Source organism: Pseudovirgaria hyperparasitica, assembly GCF_010093815.1.
Source record: "Pseudovirgaria hyperparasitica strain CBS 121739 unplaced genomic scaffold EJ05scaffold_20, whole genome shotgun sequence".
Taxonomy (NCBI): domain Eukaryota; kingdom Fungi; phylum Ascomycota; class Dothideomycetes; order Acrospermales; family Acrospermaceae; genus Pseudovirgaria; species Pseudovirgaria hyperparasitica.
The window spans coordinates 519,964-537,646 of record NW_022985568.1 but is presented as its reverse complement, the minus strand read 5'-3'; the positions used below and the strand labels follow the sequence as shown (position 1 = coordinate 537,646).

Sequence of the window (17,683 nt, the reverse complement as noted above, 5' to 3'; positions counted from 1 at the left end):
CTTTCGGGTGGATGATGGTCCGTTTGATTGTCTCCTGAGCTGGGAAAGGGTATGACACACACACTTACACACTGAAACAGCAGACACAAAAGCCTCTACCAAGCGCCGTACCGGACTCCCTAGCACTGTCAGTCACATCAGCGCTTCAAAGATCCTATAAGCGAATATCAGACATCAGACATCAGACATCAGACATCAGACATCAGACATCAGACATCAGACATCAGACATCTTCAACACCCTGACGATTAACTGGCTAACTGACCAGCTAATGCTACACAGTCCTGTCTCTGTCTCTGACCTATGTTCTTCTGCGGCTGGCTCTGAAGTCTCGGAGGTTGGACATGGTTGTATGTCGTAAATTTTGCTGTGTCTATTGAAATGAATGTTGCACTCACGTACGCACGCACGTTGCTTTGTTTTTGTTGGTAAGATATATAGACAGACAGGCAGGCAGACAGACAAACAGGGGATAACCCCGTAGGTAGGAAGTGAGGTATGTTCTCAAATGTCTCAGAGTTCGTCGCGCACACCGAGCATGAGTTGGATTGTTCTGGGGGTGCTGGTGCATTAACCGAAATTACTGGGTTGTACCTATTATAGGATGTTGTCTTGTATGCTGGGAGCGTGCGTAGTGTGTGGATTGGTGGAAGGACTCGAGCGATTGAGATGAGGTGAGCTTCTGTCATCATGGATGAATCCATGGATCCTTCTCGCCCGATGTGACTCCCTATGTTGGACTGGCGGTTTGGAGACCTGGTAGATTACTGTTTGAGGTTGGCATGGAAATGGATTTGTGCGTAGGTAACGGCTATGACGAAGTGTATATAGAAGGGAGAAGTCTACGCATGCATGTATTGATTTAGAATACTGCGTAAGCGCAGCATGCGCTGGAGTGATGGTGTGTCCTTGTCTAGAGTGATTCACCGTGGTGGCATACCTCACAATTCATCACTACACAATTCATTATTGTAGTAAAACGATTGTAGTACAGCTCTAACGTTTGCGCTGAGGGCTCTACAGCGAGGAGACGGCCGTACAATCCTAATCCCAATTCACACACACCACCCACAAACACAAACACCTCCAAGCCCACCTCAGACCCCCCCAACAGAATAACCACAGCTCTCACCCTCACACAACCATGAAACACCATCACCATCACCCACAACACTAGCGCCTTCTCACCTCGCACCAAAACATCACCGTGCCCGCCCGATCTGGTCGGCGATGCATAACCGCACGCACTCTTGTTTCCATTCCGGGTGTCCTCGGCGTATCTGATCTCTCGGGGGTGCGTGCGTGCGTGTGTGCGTGTTCATTGCTATTATTATTACTGTTGATATTGATATCGCTATTGCTGTTGCGACCCTGATCCCGGTGACCGGGTTGAGTGGAGAGTGTGCGATGGGGTAAGAGAGGGGATGGGTAAATGATACTGGCCGTGTTCCTGGCGGTGCATGCGGGTCGGGATGGAAAGGGGAAGAGCGCGTGTTTGGGGTGTGGTTGTGTGATGCTGGTATGGAGGAATGCTGGGGTGGACGGTGTGATTTGAGGATGGTGAGGTGATGATGGCACGTGTAGACGACTGGCTATGAAAGGAGCCTTTTACTATACTTCATAATATGCTTGAATGTACGGATGAAGCAGCTTTCTCGCCAGTTGCGGCGGATTTCAAGAGATACCACGTCTGTGGAGTACTGGAGGTCCAACGTCTTTGATGACTTCAAGCAGAAGTCAGTGCTGTGATGTGTGCATGGGTCAAGAGGGATTCACTCCTGGTGGAAGTTCAAGACAAATTGCGGTGTCGGAAGTACTTGTATGATGATGATAGTATTGTCGATGCGGACTCGATCTCACCCCTGAGCTAGCGTTGCTGCCTGGATGCCTGAGTGGAGTCTCAGGCCTCAGGCAGCCTCATGGCCCCTCCATTCCATAACTTCTTCCACCGCGCAGACTCATCCTCTTTCACGTCGCAACATCATCTCATAAAAGGGTGTCTTGTCTCATCAGTCAGGTTGATGCATCTCAAAATACTCATGCTTGATCCTCTCGTACACTGTAGCCTCGTCAAACAGACTTCAGGCCTGATTACTCTTTGATGAATCGCATCAATGTAGCGCAACACTCGGAGGTAGGTCATAGGCCATGGCGAATAAATGATAGGTGATAGAATTTTCTTTCCTTTATCTCATTTCCTCAGCAAGATCGTGATTGAGAATGATAGACGTGTTTAATGAGGATTGATGCAGGTCGCAGGAGCGAAATTGGGCGATGCTGTCGGAGCATTTTGTCGAAAATTGAGATTGAGAGGCCAGTGAGATTCAAAAATCATCCTTCTTCCGTGACACAAGACCGACCTTTTCTTTTCTCCCTTTTGTCTATTCTTCTCTCTCACGCGTCTTACATTCCTTTACGCCAAACGTGCTGTTTTTGCTCGAGTTTTATTTCATATAATACTATACGTTCCTTACTGCCCATCGCTCAGATCGTGGGTTTCTTGGCATTCGACTTTCGACACCAACACCAACACGACGCGTCTCCACGTGAGATTCAGCCGAACGCCGACCGTCGACCGCCGCAGCAACGAGCAACGAGCAACGAAAGCAATCGCCGTTCTCCCTTACTTGCACCCGAACGTCTTTCGTCGTGTAAACAGTGACCTCTCTAACTTCATCAACACTCTCTTCCGAGGTCTCCAACAGTCTCTACTGATTCTCATTTGGCCCTGAGATTCTGCTGGCCTCAACATTTCCTTCCGTACTGTCTTAATTCGTCAAACATCCCTTTGCTCTTTCCCACCTGGACAGTTTTACTTAATTTTCACCCCACGGAGCTTGCAAGCGCCCCCACACTCCATCGCTCTTTCCTTGGAAGCCACATTTCGCGTCTTTCCAAGCTTCTGCCACCCTCAAACCCCAGAGAAACGTCAAGTTTGTATTGCGCGCTCTCCATCTCATTCACTCCCACTCACTCATATCTTCCTTTTGGCGCGGCAACCATCGGCTGTGGGTGTTGCTGCTTTTCTTACGCGTCTCGCGGCTTACCCCCAATACTCCTAAGGACATTCAAATTGTCTCGACAACATGCTATAATCCGACAAAGACAGAGAGCCCCCGTTCCTGCTCAACTGCACGCTTGGATAACCACAGCATCTTTCCCTCTTCTCTCCAATACTTCGATTTCCAGATCAAAATTTGGCCTGTACATGCACCTCACATACACTGAATCATCTTAACATGGATCGTTACTATGCAAGCCGGCAGACTGCCCGCAAACCCTTTGCCGATATGGCCTCCCGATCAAACGCAAGCACCCCTACCCCAACGCCATCTTCACAACGAGCTGCTCTCAAACCTACTGCGGTGTCGCCTCTGGTGACGTCACCTGCACAGCCCGCTTCAATCCCCCATAATGAGTCTCTCATTCCCACGACGAAAGGAACTCTCAAGATCCGCAACCCGGACGCTGAACGGAAAATCCCTCCACGATCGCCGGGTCACCGACGGGTGGCTGAGCTCGCCGCATCTGAGACGCAAAGCAAGCGAGACTCTGCTTGCTCGACAGTTTCCAATAGCAGTGTTGTGAGCAAACGCAAATCGCACATTGGTCCATGGCAACTTGGAAAGACCATCGGTCGTGGTGGCTGCTCACAGGTACGTGCTGTCAGGCATTCCGTGACGGGTCAATATGGTGCCGCAAAGATCATCGAGAAGGCCGTTGCGGAGACAGTCCGAGCCATCAGTCTTGCGAACCTGATCCAATCGACCAAGGCTGAAGACCTCTATCCAGAAGGTCGTGCAATCCCATTCGGCTTGGAGCGAGAGATCGTCATCATGAAGCTCCTAGATCACAAGAACATTGTTCGTCTGTTTGATGTGTGGGAAAACCGCAATGAAATGTAAGCTAGCCACCAAATTGACTTTTCGATACCTGACATGATTGTAGATACCTAGTCATGGAATACGTTGAGGGGGGTGAACTATTCAACTACATCTCTGACCGCAGGGGTCTCGACGAGGACGAGGCGGTCTATCTCTTTCGCCAAATCATCGCAGCGCTCCTGTACTGCCATCGAATCAACATCCATCATCGAGACCTCAAGCCGGAGAATATTCTGTTGGACAAGAACACGCACCAGATCAAGCTCGTCGACTTCGGGATGGCGGCTCTGCAACCTATCGGCAAACACCTCAGCACCCCGTGCGGCAGCCCCCATTATGCTGCACCCGAAGTTATCCGTTCGAAAAGTTATGATGGCGGCCAAGCTGATGTATGGAGCTGCGGAGTTATTCTTTTCGTCATGCTTGCCGGATACCCACCTTTCCAGTACTCTGGCGACGAGAGAGACTTGAAGGAGCTATTTCGACAGATCGTCCATGCCGAGTACACCATGCCTGATTCCTTTGGCCCAGAAGCCGCTGATCTCATCAGCCGCATACTGGTCCCAGATCCAGCTAAACGGATTCGCATGGAAGATATCTGGGATCATCCTCTGTTACACAAGTACGATGATTTCCTTGGACTGAGTGAACAGGACACTAGCATGGCAAAGTGGGTAGGCCCAAACCCTCATCTCGACGATTGGGAACCACTCGAACGGCAAGAAATCGATAGGGAGATACTGCGTAACATGCGTGTCCTATGGCATTCCGAGAAGGAGGAGACTCTCATCAATCAATTGCTGAACGACGATCTGAATCATGAGAAATTCTTCTATGGCGCACTCATGAAGCATCGAATTCAGCATTTGGAAGACTACTCTGGGTTTCCAGGCGCCATTGAATACTCGAACAGTGACTATCATCACGAACGGACCCCTGATTTGGAAGACCCGCCACCACTTCCATCAATGCAGCATTCACAGTCCGCTTACTCCATCATGAATAACGAACATCTGACCCCCAAGCACTCTTTCTACGAGATTCCTGCGTCCGAGAAGAGCTATGATCCGTTTCGATCGTCGAGAGATCACATCGTGACTAGAAAGGACACGAATGGGCGCCGTAGCAGTCTGTCTGCAAACGGTAAACCCAAAGCTGTTATCAACGGCTCTAACACACTTCGAGTACAGACATTGCGCCGCACTTCCAAGCGCCAAAGTTCGGGAGGAAGTGTCGGTGCCACAAGTCCTCCATCCAAGCGCAACTCCGTGGCTCGCAAATCTGTTGCTTCAAGTTGGCGTACGTATTCGAAGGCTTCCATCACCAGTTCCGTATATCCCAGTAGTCCACCGGTCTTCATCAAGCCCCGTGTTAGCTACAAGAAAGGCGTGAGTTTTGCTCATCTCCGGCGCCCAGCGACAAATGCGGATGCTTGGATGTCAGATACCACCCAGGACACTGATGATCAACAAGGGCTTCTGCAACCTCTGCGGTCTCACAAGCCAGACACCAAACTACAGAAGATTGCGGCTCGACCAAGTGAAGAGGTCACATCTCGGAAGCTGCCAATAACACCCGCGCCCAGTCAAGCTCGGAGCATCAGATACAGGAAGCCGCCGCCGACTCCTCATCACTACATAAATCAGGATGTCCGGAAAGTCAGCACAGAATTGGAGCAACTATGCAATGAGGCATTCAAGAACTCCTCAGAAGAGTTTAGCATGGTAGAGTCTTTGAACGACAAGCCCGGCGCGTACGATACGCCTCCCACTTCCATCTCTAAGCTCGGTTCTTCAGCCCATAAAGCGGGGGCTCCTCTTCATACCGATGCTTTCCAACATAGGCCTCTTCCGCCGCTGCCAGACGAGACACCGAAGACATTCATTGCACGAGAACTTGCAGAAACCCGCGCGAGGTTGATGAAGCGTTATCAGTCTGAAGGTGAGACTACGAACAATTTCAACGAGGCTCTCAAGCACCTCGATGAGCTTCTCAAGCCATCTGATGGCGGTGTCAAGCGTGCCGTATCTGCTCCCTCGGGCAGTGACTACCTCAGCAATCTTCCTGCCATCTCAGAGGAAGATCACGTGAAAGAACTCCGCGATGGGCACAGGTCTGTCACAGATCCTGTTCATAGCAAGCTTCACTGCAACAATCGCAAAGTTTCTGATATCAATAGGACAATCCGCGTCGTAGATCCGTCTAGTCCGACACCGATTGCTCCGCTCAATGTCAGAAAGGTCAGCGGTGCAAGTGCCAAATCATCGGACTCTGATGCGAGAAAGGGGCAGCATCTGACCGTGCCACAGATACGGCAAGGGAGTATGGGGCCAGGCACAGAACATGATGATACCCCTTCATCGACCAATGCTCCAGGCGAAAATGGCCTGAAGAAGAAACGCAGTTGGCTTTTTCGACTTGGTCAAAGAGATAAGGACAAGGACTATATTGAGAAAGAAGAAGTTCGACAAGAGATTCCGAAAGCATGGCAAGGCCTAGATGATCGCATCAAAACTTCAGCTCCACCATCGTCACCATTGCCGTATAAGACTGGACCCACCAAACTCGTAAAGGCCCATAGAGCAGCTGATGTCAGCAGTCATCAAAGTAGCGAGTTTCCAATGCGTCAAGGACAAGCTCCTCGCAAAGGCTTTCTGCGGTTCTTTAGCAAGTGGACAAAACACGACCCAAAGATCCTGGAATTCGATTGTAAGTCTAGCATGTTTCTCTTCTTCGGGATCGTACGTACTGACCTCATGATAGCTGCCAATGACATGTCGACAACGTCTTTGGGGTCGAGTGAGTTTTCGCAAATTGGCGACGGACAAAGCAAGGCTCCGGTCGACTACCAATCCAATTGGCTGGCCCGGTTTCTCCATATCAAACCGGCTACGCAAGTACTATGCTTCCACATCGGCCGCGGTCGCGCTCGCCAAGAGATGGTACGACTCCTGCGCGACTGGAAGCGTTTTGGTGTTCGCGATGTGCGCTTCGACCGGGCAAAAAACACTGTTAGTGCCAGTGTTGGAAAAGATAACCACCTCAGCATCCGACCTGTCACATTCATGATAGAGCTATACACCATCTTGGAACATGGCCGCCGCGCACAGCTCTGTGTTGCACGTTTCACCCAAACGAAGGGTGCAGCAAGCAGTTTCAAGAAGATTGTTGACGTGTTGGCGGACGTGTGCAATGGACGAGGACTTTTGGTAGAAGATGAACAGAAGAAGAACGATATGATGGAGGTGTTTGGTATGTGAGCTATCCATACACAGCGAAAAAGAGCGTTGGATGAAGATGAAAGCGGATATTGAGACTGGATGGTGCATGCCTAACGACATGTTGGGTACGGTGCTTTTACTGCACACCCGAAACTACTGCCTCCTCTTTCATGTACTGGTGGAAACATGAATCCAGTTCAAAGTACGGAGAGCTTAAGTTAAGTCGTGTAACGGCCTTTGTTTTGGTAAGCATTGGCGGGCAGACAGTTGGTGCTGCATTTACGGCCTTTGCATGAACGACATGGATGGCGTGCGTGGCTGACTACTTGCTCCCCACACTCTCTTCCTTCCTTTTTTGTTTATACGTGTCCTACACACATACTTTCCTTTGTTCTTTCCCGCACATGCGTATACGCCCGGCGTCGGGGTGTTCCTTCCCTTCCTGCAACTAATTTCCCTTTACGAATGTTTTTGTTCTAGCTGTCCGGTCTCGCGGGAGCTCTGTGGAATTCCGTGCGACAGATTGAAGGACACCCGCAAAGATTCATACAATGTAATGGTCAACATTGGGGATTAAATGTGTGTGTCTTTTTGTCGAGAAGGAAAGATGATTCCGAAATGGTGGATATGGTTGATATGGCAAATGACGGGAGGGACAAGGACTGTATGTAGCATATGATGATGAAAGAAGTTCGGAAACTGCGAGAAGGAAAGGTGGTCACATTAGCGGTGGCAGTGGAACAAATAGGCTTGCTGTAGTGGTAATGATCTAACTATTAAATGTATGATGAAGAAAAATATGGTGCTAGTGCTGATGATGTGTGTTGTGTGGATTGAGGCTCGTCTAATGTTCATTTTCGGAGAGGCCTTGGGTCATTCATGGTGTAGGTAGGTAGTCGGTGTATGTATGTGCTGAATGGGACAGGCAGAACTCTGTGACAGACAGCAGGTACGTACCGAACCGTGTCGTATCATATCATAAGGAGCAGAGGAAGGAGGGAGATACTGTGCACCATGAATGAAGCCTACCAAAAGGCCGGTGATACATATCAGCTATTACTTTCTAGCTCCATCTCAGTCAGCACGCACGAGCGATACCGAACGAAGACGTTACATCAACAGCCAGGCATAAACCCTCGCATCACATCCGTGATCATTCATCCTACACATCTCTCTCTCGCGCATCATACCGCTGCATAACACCCGGCAGCGCCGCATCCACCGCCCTCCACACCCGCTCCCACTCCCTACCCAGCCCTGCTCTGCTCGACATTCTCGACAGCGTAGTCTGGCTGCGCTCGTCACCGACACCGACACCGACAGGGGTATGAGGACGAGGAAGAAGACAGGCTCGGAACTCGCTCTTTAGGAACGTGCCTGCCCAGTCGCCGCGTGCTTCGGCATCATCGGCCCAGGCCCACATGGGTGGATCCATGAAGTTGATTGTTGAGGTTGTGGTTGTTTGGTGCTCGTCGTCATCGAATGAGCCCGTGTGCAGCAATACCCATACCACCGACGGATCACACCCGCACTCAACCACCGCAAAGCGCAGGATCTCGGTTGTCACGCGCACGTAGCTGCCCCAGCGCTGCTGCTGCTGCTGCTGCTCCTGTCGTGACTGTGACTGTGGAGAACGAACGTAGACGAGCGAGTATATAACGCGCAGATTCGCGGTCGCGATGGCCTTGCGGAGTCCACGGCGCGCGAGCTCCAGATCGGCAATCACGGCGCCGGCATGTGTGAGCAGAGTGAGGGAAGAGGTATCGTCTGATGTCCATGGGCCGCGGAGTAGCTTTCGTGGGATGCAGACGTGATAGTCTTCGTCGTCTCGATTAAGGGGAGGGTGGAAGTTGAACCACGTTGGTGGGGATGACGGGCTTGCAGGTTGCTGGTCTGGTTGGGCGATGAGCTTTCTGGGCGTGATGTGGGATCTCTTGGGCTTCGTTGGGTGGTTGTGGTGGTGGTGCTGTTGCTTGTCGAGGGTGTAGGCGGCGTGGATCCAGGACTGGAGGAATGGCCAGGTGACGAAGCGGCATTTGAGGATGCGGGTGATGACTGCGGCGTCGGTAGCATCGAGGGGTTTGGATGTGTTTGGATGTCGGCCGAGCACGAAGGAGAGCTGGATGGTCTTGTTCCCCGAGAGACTTCGTGCGAGGCTGAGAGAGCAGCCCGGAAGCTCGATGTTGCCGCTCAGGAGGAATATCTCCTGGAGCAATTCATTCGGGAGACGTTCGAGTGGTGATCGCGTATCGGCGGTGGCTTTGGCCACGCGGCGGCGCTTCGCGGGGGTCTGATTGGGACCAGCTGATACAAAACGTCTTTTGAGCTCTCTGGAAGTCGACTTGGAACTGTTTGACGGCAGTGGTGGTGTTTGACTCTGCTCCTGTGCTCGCTTTCTGTTCCCTCGTTTACCGCGTATCTTTACCGGTGTGTTCTTCATCTTTCCACATCGTACGTATCGTGAAGGAGAGAAACATTATGCAGCAGGCACTAGAGCAATCGTCTCTTTGACTTATAGTACTAACACGTCATATGCACTTTGGAATAGATTTGTTCTGACAAGTGAATGGGCGGAATCGAAAAGATTTCATCGATAAGAGCGGGGCGGGGCGGAGCGGAGAGAATCCTATGACTACCAAGCCGCTAGGCAAAAGCTCTATGTACACAACCCAAAACAAATGTCCGATCCTCTACTCACCAACATCTCTACCTCGGTAGGTTGCGCACCCTGACTACCATCTCGAGCCTCACAAAGTAATATCGCGATCCGAACCACTATCGCGATCCAAACATAATGGCTTCAATGCGCGCGCCAGGACGGGGGGGAATGCAAGTTCACGCGGTCCCAGAATCAGAGCGCGCATGGGATTCTTCTGGTCGCCAGCTGCCCTGGGGATATGAGTATGCAGAGTAAGCTTGACAGGCCTGACACTATAGCTATTTTCAATTTACTGACGCGCCAACTCCAGCTCGGAGAACAATCTTCGTCGAGGGCCAGAAGAGAAGGGGCCGTTTGGGAAGTCGATGCGATCACGGCGCGGTACATCACGAAGCAAAACCCACACACCTGGTCTGAAGGTCGACAAGGCGCGCGACAACGATGCCAGAGTCATCGACGATATATTTGGCAGCCTCAAGGCGGGCCTCAAGACAGAAGACGCCGGCGCCGCCGCAGCAGCAGCCCTCAACGCCCAAGCCAGCGCGCTCACAAACACCGCGCCCGTAGCAGCAGCCTCACAACCCACCACCGCAAAGGAGCCCACCGAAGTCATCCTCTACGGCTTCGGCAAGGACTTCCAATGGGCCGCCATCGAGTTCTTCGAGAAAGTCTCAAACGGCTTCATCTACGAGGACTACGAGCGCCAGCCGCCACACGTCAAGTACAACCTCTCCATCTCCCAGAGCCGCGCCTCCGCCCAGCGCTCCCTCTCCCACGCCGCCCTGCGCAAGAAGAACCAGTACGTCGGCGGCGACCACTGGATAAAGGTCACCTTCGACAGCCCCGAGGCCGCAGAGTCCGCCTGCTACGCCTCGCCACACTTCATCCAGGGCTACGCCGTCCACGCTGAGCCGTACCGTGGCATCGCCCCTCGCGACGACGCCCCAATAACAGCCACCTCCCTCACAATGGACTCACTGCAGACCTCCCCACACAGCTCGCACACCCTCGGCCAAACCTCCGCATCGCCATCCTCTGCAACCGCGTCCTCGACGACAGCAACTGCCTCTGCGCCCGCCCCGTTCGATAATAACCGCCCGTCATCCCACCAGCATCACCACCCTCTCTCGCAGATGTTCCGCGCGCCGCAGTCCGCCGCTTCCCACGCAAACAACATACCCTTCCCCTCCTCCTCCTCCACCAGCACCGCGCTCGCCACAGCAACACACCAAGCCCAGCCAGGCGCATCGGGGCCGCACAACACGCTGCGCGTCCGCGGCGCCAAGCCCGCCGTCCTCAAACCCGCCGAGGAAGCCCTTCTCCCCGTCGTGTCGCGGTGGCAGCAGACGTTTGGCTGGATACCACTCGTCGGCAGTCTGTTCGGGGGCAGCAGCACAATCATCGGGAACCAGGTGCCGCGCAAGGAGGACGACGGGACGTTTGACAGCGCGTCGGCAAGCTTCTACTGGAAGCTTTGGTACTTTGTCGATTCAGTCTATGCGACTGACTTTTGTGGGCTCAAGGGGGACGATGATTTAGAATGAGGACTGTTCCGCGTGTTTGTGTGTGTGTGTTTCTAATTTAGCGCTTTCATACTGCATGGCGTGGCGTTGAAAAAAGAAAAAGACTGATTTTCATGGTATGGCTTTGTAATATCACCAGGTGTGCGTTTCGTGCATGGGGACTCAGAGTGTATACGGGAGTGAAGAGTGTGCAGAACCGAATCATCTTTTCATGTCGCATCATGCGTGTGCAATTTTCTATATTACAAGTTTTAAACCTGATCTCCATACTTCTGACCCTTCTTTCTCGTCGTAGGAAGCATTCCGTTCTCCCGTCAATATTCGAGATACCATCATAGTGTCATGTCGATGCGTTGATAGTACCGGCTGCCTCTCCTTGTTCACTCATATTATTTAACACAGCAAATTCCACATTGGATTGAATATCAAGCCGCCGAATTTATAGGATACGCTCACTTCTTCGCAGCGCTGCTAGCATCCTTCCTTCTAAGCATGCTCAAGTCGGGCATGGCTACCAGCTTAGCAGCTTTCTGGGCCAGTGTGCTCTTTGGCTTTTTCTCCGGGCTTGGTGGAGGCTTCACGGCCTTCTTCTTCTTCTCCTCCTTCTCGTTTGGGTTGCCTTTCTCTGTCTTGATCATAGTGCTCGCATTCCCATCTTTTTTAGCCTTCAGCTCGTCAACCTCAGGCTTGACAGCGGCATCTAGCATCATAGAACCAGACCTGAATGCAGTTGGAACATCTATTTCGATCACAGCCGAAGCTTGTGACCGGGTTTTCTGCACACTGTTCCTTCTCTCACCTTGCTCTTTCTCGACCTCGAGAGAGTTTGCATCGCTGGCTGTCTCCGTGAGCATCGCGATATCGTGACCCTCGCATGTGAGCTCAACAACAGGATCAGTAGGTGCAGAGGGTGTTGGGGTAGATGGTCGGGTAAGAAGTTGCTTGTCGCTAGCATGTCCGTTCACCTTAGCTACATCTTTGACCTTTTGCTGCCTTTTTTCCTTTTTCTTCTGTGCCTTGCTCTTCTTGGCTTGATTAGCCTTAGCAAATGGATGAAGTGCAGCCTGATGCTGCTGCTGCTGAGTCGAAGGCTTTGGCGACTTTGGCTTATTAGTAGAGCTAGAACCAGATCTGATAGCGCCCTCATTCTGCGCGCGGTCGGGTTCCAACTTCGACTGTACCAAAGAAGTAGCTCCTATATCTTGTAACGGAGGTGTGACGACACCTCTGGAGTGGTCCTCACGAGTTTCTACCTTCCCAGCTTTCTGGTCCTCAACACTGTAGAAGACTTTGTGGCCCGTGTCTTCTAGGACTGGTGAGTCAGCGGGTCCTTCGGTGAACACCGAGTCTTCGTCCAAGGCTGGCTCATTACTAGAGCTAGATTTGTCGATAGAGACGGGATCCTCGATGAGTGCAACAATTCCGGGAACAGCCTTAGATTCCGTCTCTATGTCTCCAGTATCAACGGCGTTTGTGGAGGTGTTGCGGGTTACTGATGGCTCTACAATGCTCTCTTTACTATCTTCTGACATGAACCTCGGCGTCTGAGCCTCCATGGCAGAGTGGAAGCTATCGTCAATTCGATGCCTACTCTCAGGGGTAGTGACGGATTGGTCATGAGTAGATCCGCCTTGCTCCGACGATGTTTCTGAAGTCGCTATAAGTATTGTAGCTGGACTCGATGTTGAGCTTCTTTCGACACATGCTACCAGTTCTTTTGTAGAGTCGAGTACCTCTGCTTTTGGAGGGCCATCAAGTTCCAAGCTTTCCGGGATCGGTTCACATTCTCGGCTCGTAATAGTATGTAGTGTCAAGGCTCCTTCTATATTGTCGGGTTCAGCTTCTACCACTGCATGGAACGGCCCCTGCTCTCTGACGTTGGTCTCGTCACCAGCGGCTACATCCTTCTCGGCCATATTGGACTTGTGCACTTGCGCTGTCGATGACGAGCTTTCTGATCCAGTCTTGATAGGGGACGAACGACTCTTGCTGCCCTTCTTCTTACGTTCTGGACTGCTGTTTGTCTCAAAATTCCTCTCGCGGACCGGCATCGAGCTTCGGCAGTCTTGTGGTGAGTACTGGACATGTGAGCCTTTGGGAGCATTTTCGTTGGCATGGTTGGTATCCAGCCGCTGTATGAACTCAGCATTCGCTCCGCTCGGGTACCTCCTTGCATTCAGTCCATGAAATTGTTGCTGCCATTGGTTCGAACGCTTGAAATTGGGATTTGGTGGGCCCTGAGGGCTTGTGTAGCCGAGAGACTGTGCGTATTCAGGGGACATGTAAACTGGCTGGCTACCACCACCAAAGCTACCACGAGATTCGTTGGCTCCTCTATGATGGTATTGACCATGGGCATCACTAGTTCGACGCTGTCCATAGGGCGTAGGCTTCGACCATCTCCTGGACCCAATACAATATTTCTCCGACACCTGAACTCTGAGTGGCTGGGAGCCAGTCGATAGATCCCCGTTGAGCCCAAGACCTGCCCTAGCACCTGCAGAAGTGTAGAAGTTGATAAATGCAAAAGGGTGTAGGGAGTCCGGTCTGTGCATAATTGTGACACTCCTGACTTTCGCCTTAGTCTCGAAGAGTCTGACCAACATCCCACTTGTCTCATCGTCATCCCGACGCATGTTGAAACCTGTGACCCAAAGGTCAACTACATCCTCTCTCGCCGCACCTATGAAACTTTGTGTGACAATTTGTTCAGGGGCATTGGCCATAGCGCTTGCATCTAGCTGATCCAGAGGACCGCTAAAGTTTGGGAATGGTTCCGTACCGCGGTGAGCAGAATCGCGGTCGCCCATCATACCATCTCCGTGGTTTCCGTTCTCATATGAATCCAGGTAGCCGTTAGATCCCTGTGTGTTACGACGTCCACGATAGTTTGCAGAGCCGACAGAGACCTTTCGATTACCGTTCGGCTTCATGTACGATCCACCCCGTCCAATATATGGTCCAGTGGTCGAAGGGCCTCGTATATTATTACCTTTACCAGCGAAGCTACCTCTGACATCTCCCTGATTGCAACGAGCAGTCAGTTCATGGTTGTACTCAGAATGAACCGGTGGAGGTGACAGGATGGGCTGATCGATGTTGTCCCAGGTTCCTTGAGCTTGCGTGAATCTGCTTTGTTCGATTGTCGAGTAATTCATGGGCATCGAATTACCTAACGGTAGCTGTTGCTGGAAGGGAGGCTGACCACTTACGAAAAACCGGGGAGTCATGGCACCAGTCATATCCTGACTGGTCATCGGAAAGAAAGCTGGGGTTTGGCCATGTATAGATCGCATAGGTGCTTGGCTTGCAGCAGGGATGTTGCTGATATATGGTGATCTTGTAGACTGTGCACTTGAGTGTCTTGATCCAGCATTGGCCTGGTGAATTTGACCGAAAGATTCCTTATACGCTGAAGGCAGGGGGATTGAAGGAACTACAGAGGGGCTTTCGTGATTCCCACTCTGCCGGGTGGTATTCAAATTGGAAGAGGTTGACGCAGAAAGCATCGGAGTCTGAGGTAGACTGACGGCTCCTTGATTTACATTGAGGTGCGACCAGTTACCATTTAGATTTCTCGGTCCTGCTTTGCTCGATATTTGCTCATTGTTCATGCGACTAGTACCGTTGTTCAAATCGACGTAGTGTTCCGCAGACATAGTCCTTCGCATGTCTGAGCATTTATCATTGGCGTATGTAGAGTTGTTCGGAACGATGGACGGAGGATGGAGGCCGTCTTGAGCGGCTGAAGAGCTTCTCGGGAGCCTCGAATTGCCTTTGTTCGGCTCTTTGCTTGAGTCTGTTCGTTTTGCATGCTTTAAGAATGGCATAGAATCGTTGTGGTTGATTGGACCTTGACCCGAAGTCACAGGATTCTCCATAGACATACGATCTGCTGGTAGAGGTCTGGGTTCGCTGCTCGCCATCATAGAACATTTGAGCTGGCATACGACGTGTCCAAACATCCTGACTCCGTGCATATTCACATGTGCAGGCGGGAACAGGTTCGCAATCGTCGAAGCAAGATCGGCCTCGCTGTTGATCTGAAGCTTGGATAGCTTTATTACGCCTTGCGGGTTCTCAGTTGCGAAGCTCAAGGCATAGTTCCTGACGCGAAGATTGTTGGGCTCCGCAAGCACGCGCAGAACAGCGTCTAGAAACTCTGCACTGTGAAGATGAATGTCGTATGGATCGAAGAAGTCGCTACGATTGAAACCTGCGTAGATCTCTTCGCACTCACGCGGGTAACGGCTCTGTAAGACTCCGGCGTACTGATGGACATCGTGTGATTGATTTGAGCGAGCAATCACGCAGGCTGGTATAGGATGTGTAGAGGGATCTGTAGCTGGCCGTGGTGGCTTGCGGCCAAAGTCTGTAGAAAAGACATGAGCGGGCTGCGGTATGTGAAAGCCGTCCATCGTGGATGAGATCAAGGACGAGCGCAAGGTGTACAAAGAGAAGCTTGTTCGTGAGTAGTAAGGCTTCTTCAGGGTTTGACAGAAATAGTGACACTTAGAAGGATGCGTCGTCCAGGCTAGTAGAGGTGTGCAATGCACATGTGGCAATGGGAGCTGGAGGAATGAAGAGATTTTCCTGGAGGAGGTGAAGGGGCAGACAGAGGCGGAGAGGAACAAGTACAGAAAAGGAAAGAACTGGTAGCTCGCAAGACGTAGGCAGCTCGGGCGCGAGTCAATATTAGAGAAGTGAATGAATTGCGGGGTTCAACGTTGAGTGAACAGTGTTAAGTGGGAGACTTTAGAACATGAAGAGCATAACAACGAATGGACTATAGGAGACTACCGTGCTTCACAACGACATTCACTGTCTCACATGTCAAGCCAACCTAAGACTGCGACGTTGGGAGCTGGGAGTTGGGAGCTTGAGTTTGAGCACATATCTGGGACTCTTTACCCATATAGTAGCGATGCATACTCGTACACACTGGTCCCGTTGTGTGGCTTGAATTTTATAACTCTGGTCGTGCTAGAATGTATAAATCATCAAGTTTGCCATTGACCTCAAGCGTTTCTTCTTTTGACTACTTTTCCTGAGTAGCTTCCTTCAGCAACTTCAAGATTTCAGATTCATTGTCACCAATAACTGGAATCTTATCAGTTCACTCAAGGCATATGCATTAAGCTTATACATACCAGCTTTTCCTGAGTTCCAGTCCACAACCTGCACGGCTGTCAGCAATGCTCCCTACCGGCATACCTGCCACGTCTAGGACTCACAATGGGTCTTTGAAACGCCTTTCCATCCTGCTGAACCTTCTTTAGTGCATCTGTCACGCCCATAGCTCCACTAACGATCTTTCCAGCATTCTCTGCCCCGATATAGCCCAAAATGCTCTTTAGCTGGTCCGACGTTGGTGCCTCCTCGCGAACCTCCAGATCATATTCGTGCTGGCCAGTCTTTGGCTGTGTGCTATGGTCTGAAGCTTGGTCTTCAGTCGCAGTGGCTACAGCATTGGCATTATGTTGCTTGATAATCGTGAGGGCGCGGACAGAGGATGCGGTGGAAGGTGCGTGGAAGAGGGTGACGACGTTCTTGACACCGCTCTGAAGTAGACGATTAGCGTAACAATGGACAGCATACTGGCTCGCTGGGGTACTCGCTATACCTCTTTGAAGAGTGTTTTGAGGAATGACATCTTATGAAAGATTGTGATGGCAGCGGTAGAGAGCTTGAGGCTTGAAGTGACAAGGTCACAGAGAAGCTACTACTGTAAGGAGCTTTGACCATCCCATCACATACGCCACCGACGTTTAGGCAGTTCCCCCACATAACTACCAGACCTATGCAAGAAATTAATTAGTGCTCACTATGTCTGGGCAAGAATCACAGTACATGATGAAATGAGATAAGAGATGTATGTATAGTCAGACATCATGTATGAAAGATTAAAGGCCTAGTCCAGGTTACGATTTATCGTTCTAACGTACATGATCAATTAGTTTTCGCTTGTTATAGGATCTTATAACCCGCTGGCTGTCTGTTGGTCTGGGGTGAGGTTATCGGGCAACTCTCCTCTTTCCTGTCAGTAATTAGGTACCTTAGTTATAATTACTGTAAATTAATAGCTACGCCATCTAGACCATGTCTTCGGTGACGGCCTTTCTGTTCGCCGAAGATTATTATTACTAACAATGTGGCTGTGACTGTGGCTGATGCGTCGCTGATAGGTTGACAAGCTGCCCCTGTGCAATCTGCTGACGACGGGATGCCGAGGCCCAAAGTCTTGATTGACTACACGACTTCATGTAATTAGGTGTTCACGACCATTATTCATTCCTAGCCAAGTCTTACAGGTGTGCACCGCCTATGCATCAGTCAACCGTAGTGAAGCCTGAGTAGCTATCACAGCATACAGTGCTCAGTTCCATGCCAACAATA

The 17,683-nt window shown here is 51.1% G+C and overlaps 5 protein-coding genes across 5 annotated transcripts; 2 read left to right on the top strand and 3 right to left on the bottom strand.

The window, feature by feature from the left end:
- Window positions 1-3,239: 3,239 nt before the first annotated feature.
- Window positions 3,240-7,144, top strand: EJ05DRAFT_490163 (Pkinase-domain-containing protein; the record flags this gene model as incomplete). Its single annotated transcript, XM_033745855.1, has 3 exons — window positions 3,240-3,901; window positions 3,949-6,593; window positions 6,648-7,144. 3 exons carry the CDS (start codon window positions 3,240-3,242, stop codon window positions 7,142-7,144), a joined length of 3,804 nt encoding a protein of 1,267 aa, XP_033595922.1.
- A 1,104-nt stretch (window positions 7,145-8,248) lies between these two features.
- EJ05DRAFT_480476 (uncharacterized protein) lies at window positions 8,249-9,662 on the bottom strand. Its single transcript, XM_033744875.1, has one exon. It carries the CDS (start codon window positions 9,543-9,545, stop codon window positions 8,268-8,270), a length of 1,278 nt encoding a protein of 425 aa, XP_033595921.1. The 5' UTR covers window positions 9,546-9,662; the 3' UTR covers window positions 8,249-8,267.
- Window positions 9,663-9,792: 130 nt separating this feature from the next.
- On the top strand, window positions 9,793-11,737 carry EJ05DRAFT_541967 (uncharacterized protein). Its single transcript, XM_033749695.1, has 2 exons — window positions 9,793-10,015; window positions 10,075-11,737. Exons 1-2 carry the CDS (start codon window positions 9,900-9,902, stop codon window positions 11,306-11,308), a joined length of 1,350 nt encoding a protein of 449 aa, XP_033595920.1. The 5' UTR covers window positions 9,793-9,899; the 3' UTR covers window positions 11,309-11,737.
- A 2-nt stretch (window positions 11,738-11,739) lies between these two features.
- EJ05DRAFT_490160 (uncharacterized protein) lies at window positions 11,740-15,705 on the bottom strand (the record flags this gene model as incomplete). Its single annotated transcript, XM_033745854.1, has 1 exon — window positions 11,740-15,705. The coding sequence occupies one exon, from the start codon at window positions 15,703-15,705 to the stop codon at window positions 11,740-11,742; it is 3,966 nt and encodes a 1,321-aa protein (XP_033595919.1).
- Window positions 15,706-16,325: 620 nt separating this feature from the next.
- EJ05DRAFT_505104 (DUF1687-domain-containing protein) lies at window positions 16,326-16,940 on the bottom strand (the record flags this gene model as incomplete). The annotated part of the gene is made up of 4 exons (XM_033747665.1): window positions 16,326-16,387; window positions 16,438-16,465; window positions 16,522-16,848; window positions 16,911-16,940. The coding sequence occupies 4 exons, from the start codon at window positions 16,938-16,940 to the stop codon at window positions 16,326-16,328; spliced, it is 447 nt and encodes a 148-aa protein (XP_033595918.1).
- Between the last annotated feature and the right edge of the window lie 743 nt (window positions 16,941-17,683).

What these genes read in the sequence shown, in the direction of transcription:
- EJ05DRAFT_541967 (XM_033749695.1), top strand. Translation starts at nt 9,900, where the DNA reads ATGGCTTCAATGCGCGCGCCAGGACGGGGGGGAATGCAAGTTCACGCG. An exon ending in TGGGGATATGAGTATGCAGA is followed by an intron (nt 10,016 to 10,074) that starts GTAAGCTTGACA and finishes CGCCAACTCCAG; the next exon opens with CTCGGAGAACAATCTTCGTC.
- EJ05DRAFT_480476 (XM_033744875.1), bottom strand. Translation starts at nt 9,545, where the DNA reads ATGAAGAACACACCGGTAAAGATACGCGGTAAACGAGGGAACAGAAAG.